Source organism: Lactuca saligna, chromosome 7 (genome assembly GCF_052625555.1).
Source record: "Lactuca saligna cultivar CGN05327 chromosome 7, ASM5262555v1, whole genome shotgun sequence".
NCBI classification, from domain to species: domain Eukaryota; kingdom Viridiplantae; phylum Streptophyta; class Magnoliopsida; order Asterales; family Asteraceae; genus Lactuca; species Lactuca saligna.
In genome coordinates, this window is record NC_136423.1 from 15,195,377 (window position 1) to 15,202,396 (window position 7,020).

The following is a 7,020-nucleotide window of genomic DNA, read 5'->3' on the forward strand; positions in this document are numbered from 1 at the left end:
TACAATATATTATGTATGCATGTATCATGATGCATAACATGATGATTGAAGATAAATGATGAAATATTACTGAGTGCATGCCTATGGAACCCATACACATGCAATTTCAACAACGGATAGTGGAATATTTACATAGAGTCGTTAATAATTAAAACGCATGAAAACACAAACAACTTCGAGAAGACTTGTTGGATTATATGTATGATGGTATCGAAGATAAAGAATAGTGAATTTAGGGGAAAAAGTGAATTTTTTTTCTCGTCTTGTAATGTTCTTTTAGTTTTTAAATGTTATGTTTAATTAAAAAAAATAGGATTTATCTAAATAACATATTTTATTAAATGGCATTTGTTTTTATAATTATTAAAAAATAAATCAAAAAAATAAAAATAAAATAATGACATGAAAATTAGTGGATGTTATAATATGTTAATCATTTCCTCAATTTGTATTAGAACACCATGTGTGACATGATATAGTTTTGGTGTGATAACATGCCTTAACACGTTGTTCACACCTAATAGTCTAAGAGCATATGGTATGAGGATGTTAAGTTCTCATTATGGCTGAGACGGGACCAAAAACAAAGTTATGACACTTATAACACCACTCCCACTTCTCGTTAAGGGGGTGTTATGATATATCTCGTTGTGATCAAGACGGGGTAAAACACTTATTTTGATTGGTTGTTGCTTCATTAACCAATCAAATTCTTTCTATATATAACATATGCACACCAACTCCATTTTGAATTATTGTTGTGTTATGTGACAATTTTAGATGTTATAACATTGGACCTATATCCAATGTTTTAAAAAAACAAAAGTTAGTTGAAATATGGAAACAACAAGATGGACTAAAATTGCAAGTTTTGGTAGACAGCACTAGTGTGAGTGATCATTCTTGGAAATTGCTATGCAAATAAACATAAAATATTATTTGCATAAATAAACAGGGCAAAAAGGTCAAAACGGAAAGGTAAGAGCAATCATTAAGGTTTAGATTAAAAAAACAAAATTTAGGTTGAAACTAGAAAAGTCGCCACGATGAAATGTCAGTCGGTCGGTTTAATTGGTTTTTTAACATCTTAAAATTATTGATTTTTGTTTATTCGATTTGGGTTATTCGGTAAAAAAACTGCTTAAATGAAAAGATTCAAACTATAAGTTAATATTTATAGAAAAAGAAAACATTAAAAAATTTCCAAGTACAAAGTTTAAAACATAAGGGTTTTTTTTTTCTTTCCAAATTGCCCTTTAATAATCGAAAAAGGGTTAACATTTTGGCATCTAATTTTACATAAAAAATTATATCACACTTATTTAGAGAGTTCCCACAAGTCCCCAACAAAGTTTCTAAGTGTTTTTAGAAAGTTACAATCTACAAACATAAAATCGACACAATCAAATTGAACATTATAAATTAAATGGTCCAAGACTATTTTTCAATTATACATTTTCAATACATTCACCTCTTGTTTAAACTATACCATTCACTATCAATACCTCACGAGAACCACAAACACACAAATCATGTTTTACCTTCTTGATCCCAAAATCTTTGCAAACTAGCAAAATGACCAATATGCCCTTTGATTTTATAGCTCCCAAATGTAAAGGTTTCTTGATCTTATGATTCTATTTGTTTGCATCTTATGTCTACCACAAGATGACGAATGTGAGGTGCATACCATTTTACTCTCTCTACATGTTCTACAAATACATCCCAATTGTAACCTACAAACATTACAAAAAAGTTAAGAGATTTTTATAAGCATTTTAAAGAACGTGTATAACACGGAAAACCCAAAGTTACATAATAATAGCCCATTAATCTTTCGATCAAATTAAAACGATTGTTAAAGTTATTTGAAGCCCATAACTTTTAAGACTTGTATAAGGTGCTCAAAGTTTTGTCTTTACCTTGGGATCTTGAAATTTCTTTAATGGATTTTGACACGTGTTGTGTCCATGATTCTTCTTCAGTGTCCTTCACGTTGCCATGCACATGCATCATGCCACCATTGCTCCTGAAAAACAATATGATTATAGAAAAATAAAAGAATAAACACAAAGGGAAGTGTGATATGATCGTATGAGAATCAAATTGACTATTATTAGTCAAACTGGGATGTTAAATATATTGATTTATAAAGTTTAATTCGACTTATGGATCTTTTTAAAGAAAATTAAGAATTTGAATCAATTTGGAAGTTGACATTTATTCGTTTCGACCCAAAAACTCAAAATTGTATTAAAGGAATAAGTTGTGATAATTGTCTATGGCTCTTTTAGGATGTAATGTTATAACTTGTCAAAGACTGAAATTACCTTAATGCCCTTACAGCAGTTTCCCAACTACCCTCGCTCGATGGAAGCAGACCAAGATTGACTCGATCCGCAACTCCCTGGAAAATAGAAAAAGTCAAATAGTCAAATACGTTTACTCATACAAAGTTCCTTTTGACTTTTGAAGTCAAACCAAATGCTCGATATGATAGAGTTAACAAAGAATGTATCCAATTTCAGGAAGAATAACAAAAACAAGATTAAAATGTATATAAAGATCATCTCCTTTAACTGAATCTTTTTATGGTTTTTTTAAGAATGATTGTGTATAAAGATTAGAAAAAAATAGAAAACAAGAAGTCATACTTTAGGTGCTGTGACACGATTATCTCCTTCAAGAACAATACAACGATCAGCCACACCATTTGCTTCAAGATTATGCTTCAGAGCTTCAATAGCATGTGGATTCCATTCACATGCATACACCATTTTTGCATTAGCCCTGTTCAAAAAACCACATGAATGACAAAATCGACACAAATATTGAGATTATAACAAAAAGTTGAATGATTTGAAATGTGAAAGTGTATTTTTATTTATTGCAATTTGCACTACATTAGATCCTAAAATAATACAATTCGGATTAATAAACGAGTAGAAAAATTCATACTTGACAAGGAAAGGTAATGTGAAGTATCCAATTCCAGTGAACAAATCTACAATAACTTCCTCTTTACAATCAAGTTTCCCCATTCTAAGCTTTTCTGAAAGATTGCCCCATGAAAACATGCATTTTGTAGCATCAAACGAATAAATAACTCCATTTTCACAATGGTCAACCCATCCGTTGACCCCAACAAGAATCTCCAATCCACTATCTCTTGTTCCTGTAGGTGAAACCCTGCCCTAAGATACATCAAGTTTCAGTTTTTGTTCACAAACATATCATGCATTTTTAAAAAGTTAGGTAGGTTACTTGTGGAGCAAGGCATGTGTGTTTTAGAATATTAGCTTACTTGTCTAGCAAGGCGACTAGCACCAAGTGATTCAGCAACACTTAACCAAAGCTCCTTCCCTAAAGTGTCCCATACTGAGTCTTTGAAAGAAGTTGTGGGAAGCACAACAATGTCTCCTAATCGCTCCCATCTACAAGAAATAGCAACATACTTTCATTATGATTTATAACAATTCTTATGAAAAATCCACTTATAATTAAGACTAGTGAGAATTTCGTTGTATTTGGATGACATTGCTATAATTAGGTAGATTTTTCAAAGTACAATATTGTAATAGGAATAAATGAGAGTAGGATATTGTTGTCTCTTGCATTTATCCCTACTTTCCAACATTTACATTAACCACAAAAATTATGGGGTGGGGTGGGGTGGGGTGAGTGGGTGACTATACCTTGTGGGTAGCTCTTCCAAGAGTGTCAAAGGAAGATTATGATGATTCAACAATGAAGCAACAACTTCTTTCATTACTTTCAATGGAGAACTTGAAGCTTTTCTAACTTTGACAACATGGTCAGCATGTGTTGTTGCACCAAACGCAACCAAAAGATCCAAAGCTCTTTCACTCGATATAACCTTAAAATTTTCTTGCAAATGAAGGTCATTTACCTCATCTACCCCTTCATTTAACCCTGGTTTCTTATCTTGGTAGATTGCTACAAACTCTTTGGTGATTGGGAAACAAACATAAACTCCACTTTCTTGTGTGTAGACTTTTCTCTCCAAATCCAACCATCCAAACTTTTTCAAAATGTCCTTCGTGGGTTTCGCATGCCTTTTATCAACTCGCAAAACCCATCGTAAAGGAACAATCTTTTTTCCATATATACCCTCAAGATTCAAATCCAAAACCCCATTTGATATCTTTTCAATTCGGGTATCTTTTGTGTCACAAGAAAGTAAGGGAAGCAAGTTTATCCTCATGGGTTCACTAAACTTGGTTCCAAATGCATAACAAGAAGCACCACCACCAACAATAACAAGATCATCACCAACAATACTTGTTGTGGAACGAACAAAAAGGTCTTCACCAATCGAATTCAACTTGATACGTTTCCAAAGACTTTTATCCACTTCAAATATTGATAATTCTTGGTAATGTTGTCTTATAGGACACCCTCCCATGACACCAATGTAGTTTTTATACACAAACATCGTGTGGGAAAATCGTGCGTAAGGTGTACTTCCTACCATTTTTTCTTTTCTCCAAGTGGATGAATGAATGTCAAAAGTGTAAAAATCTCCTAGTGCTTTTACCCCATCGTATCCTCCAAACATAAATAGTTGAGAATTGTAGGCTACCATTGTGTGGGAATGGCGAGCGGACGGTTTTGCCCCTTGAACATTAACTTCTTCCCATGTCATGGTGTCTGTATCAAGTTTATACATTGATGAAGAGATGTTTCCATTGTGGATCCCACCAAAAACATAGAGGCTTGACCCAATAACTGCTGTTGCATGCCGATGACTACACAAGAACCGATAAAAAATGATGACATTTTAGCATAAGAGAATTTGGAAATGGGAAAATATTAAAGGGATAAATGCAAAAAACAAACAAGTCAATATAAGCACATTGTTATTTCTTGCATTTAACTTATTACCTTTGAGGAAAGTCAATTCCATTACATTGTAACTCCATCCATTCATAATTCATTGTATTAAGCACCCACACATCATTTAGCACATTCCCAGGATCACCTCTACCTCCAATAACAAACATAAGCTCCCCTACTAAAGAAGCAGTGTGACCCAAACGTGTGGATGGAGTGCTTCCAAAGTCAACCAATTGTAGTTGACCAGACATTGAATCTAAAATCCACGTGTCTTTTCTTCGTGCATGTCTTCCCATGCCTCCAAAACCACCAAAAACAAGAACCGATTTAGGGTTTTTTGTGGTGTCAAGTGTAATGGCTGAATGACCCCAAAGATGAAGCTTCTCAATTGGCTCACCGGTGATAATCATTGGTTTTATAGGAAGAGTAAACCCTGCCAAATCATCTAAAGATTCAAACTTTATATGCTAAGATAATAAGAAAATTTTCTGCAATCAAATGCTCAAAGTTATGGATAGATATGTAATTTTAGATTTACGGTTTATGTCATGATATAATCATCAACTATTTTGTACGTGCTCATTTAGTTTTTTTTCTAATTTTAATGTGTGAGAGATAAGAAACTCCAATGTTTGTTCAAAATGTACTATTATAATATGATATAAGCAGTTTTAGCAAAACTACCCTAAAATCCAATAAACTCATCAATTTTGAACTTAAAAAAGTAGCAAACAGTGTTTCAAGAGTTAAAATCTAAATTTAGAAACAGATGGATAACATATTACATGTATATTATTTTGCTGAATAAAGAAACGAGAGAATATGAACAACAAATCATACCATTACTTGCGTCATCTTTAATTTCCTTTTTTAGTTGAAAATCATCCACTCCACCATTAATCATTGAGAAATCTTTATCACTCAAATCTTGATTCATGTTTAAAAACTCATAATCACCAGTTACAGTATTCTCTGGTCGCATGATTAACTCATTCTTCAACAATGCGTCATGAAAAGTATCACCTCTTTTCCTATTAGCTTCCATTTTCTCATTAGCAATCCCAACAAGATGATTCAAATACTCCTTTGACACCATTATCTTATGGGTATCCCCTAATGGCACTTCTAATCTAATCGAACATCGAATTGCAACAATAACTCGCTTACTGTTCACATTTGTAATCCCTGATTCCCTAAACCCACAAGAAATAGCTAAAGACACTAGCTTTTGAGCAGAAAGAACGTCTTTACATTCAACGGCGATGATCAAAGGTTCGAATCTGAAAACTAGATTTTCTGGGTTGTCGGATTGAAGTGAATCGGTGGTGGGGTTTGGAGGAAAGATGAGATTTTGGACCGAGTTAGGGTCAGCTGGTTCATGGGTGATGAACACCCAGTTGCCACCTTTGGCTTTTTTCTTGACGGTGGTTGTGGTGGTGGTGGGGGTTGACAGGATGGAGATGCGGCCGGAGCAAGAACTGGTGGTGAAGTAAGATGGGTGAGAATTGAGGGTTTTGAGGAGTGGGATTATGGGTGTGTCTATGTCTCCTTTTGGTGATTTATCCGGCTCCGGCGAACTCATGGTGGCTAAGGTGGCTTTCTTTCTCTTCTCAAACTCCATCTCTGACTGACTCTGATGAATTTTCCGGCGGCAGTTGAAGGTCTGCAACCCCGGGGAGTTTGAGGGAGGGGATCTCAGAGATGAATTGGGCTATTTGTTTTGGGCTTTTAGGTTTGAATGGATTCTTTCTTTACTCCGTTGTGATTCAATTCAGTAACATTGGGCTCTTAGGTTCGTTTTTGAGTAGATTCATTTTTCTTCCAAAGTTTCAAATTTTCAACCAATTATTTAATCAACTTTCTTTTTTTTGGTTTTCGTATTATTTTTCAAGTCAAATCATAGAAGTTTAAAAATTTATTGTAACTAATATATATATATATATATATATATATATATATATATATATATATATATATATATATATATATATATATAAAATAAGGATATTACCAATTTCTTGAAAATTAAGAAGTATCACATCTACTACATTACATACAATCAATTTATGCTTGCCAATCAATTCATCATTTTACATTTACATTACACAAATTGAATGACATTAAACATTAACTTTACAATTTAAATCATAAATGAAACAATAA

At 33.3% G+C, this 7,020-nt stretch overlaps 1 protein-coding gene across 2 annotated transcripts; it reads right to left on the reverse strand.

The window, feature by feature from the left end:
* Positions 1-1,394: 1,394 nt before the first annotated feature.
* Positions 1,395-6,572, reverse strand: LOC145004805 (Met-10+ like family protein / kelch repeat-containing protein). 2 transcript variants are annotated; one of them, XM_078963804.1, is made up of 9 exons: positions 5,698-6,572; positions 4,906-5,302; positions 3,696-4,769; positions 3,305-3,434; positions 2,959-3,194; positions 2,655-2,790; positions 2,331-2,407; positions 1,923-2,029; positions 1,395-1,736 (listed from the first exon to the last, which is right to left on the reverse strand). In XM_078963804.1, exons 1-9 carry the CDS (start codon positions 6,476-6,478, stop codon positions 1,630-1,632), a joined length of 3,045 nt encoding a protein of 1,014 aa, XP_078819930.1. In that variant the 5' UTR covers positions 6,479-6,572; the 3' UTR covers positions 1,395-1,629. The 2 variants fall into 2 exon arrangements, with proteins under 2 accessions (XP_078819930.1, XP_078819931.1); XM_078963805.1 differs by having other exon boundaries at positions 4,906-5,290; positions 5,698-6,571.
* Positions 6,573-7,020: the final 448 nt, after the last annotated feature.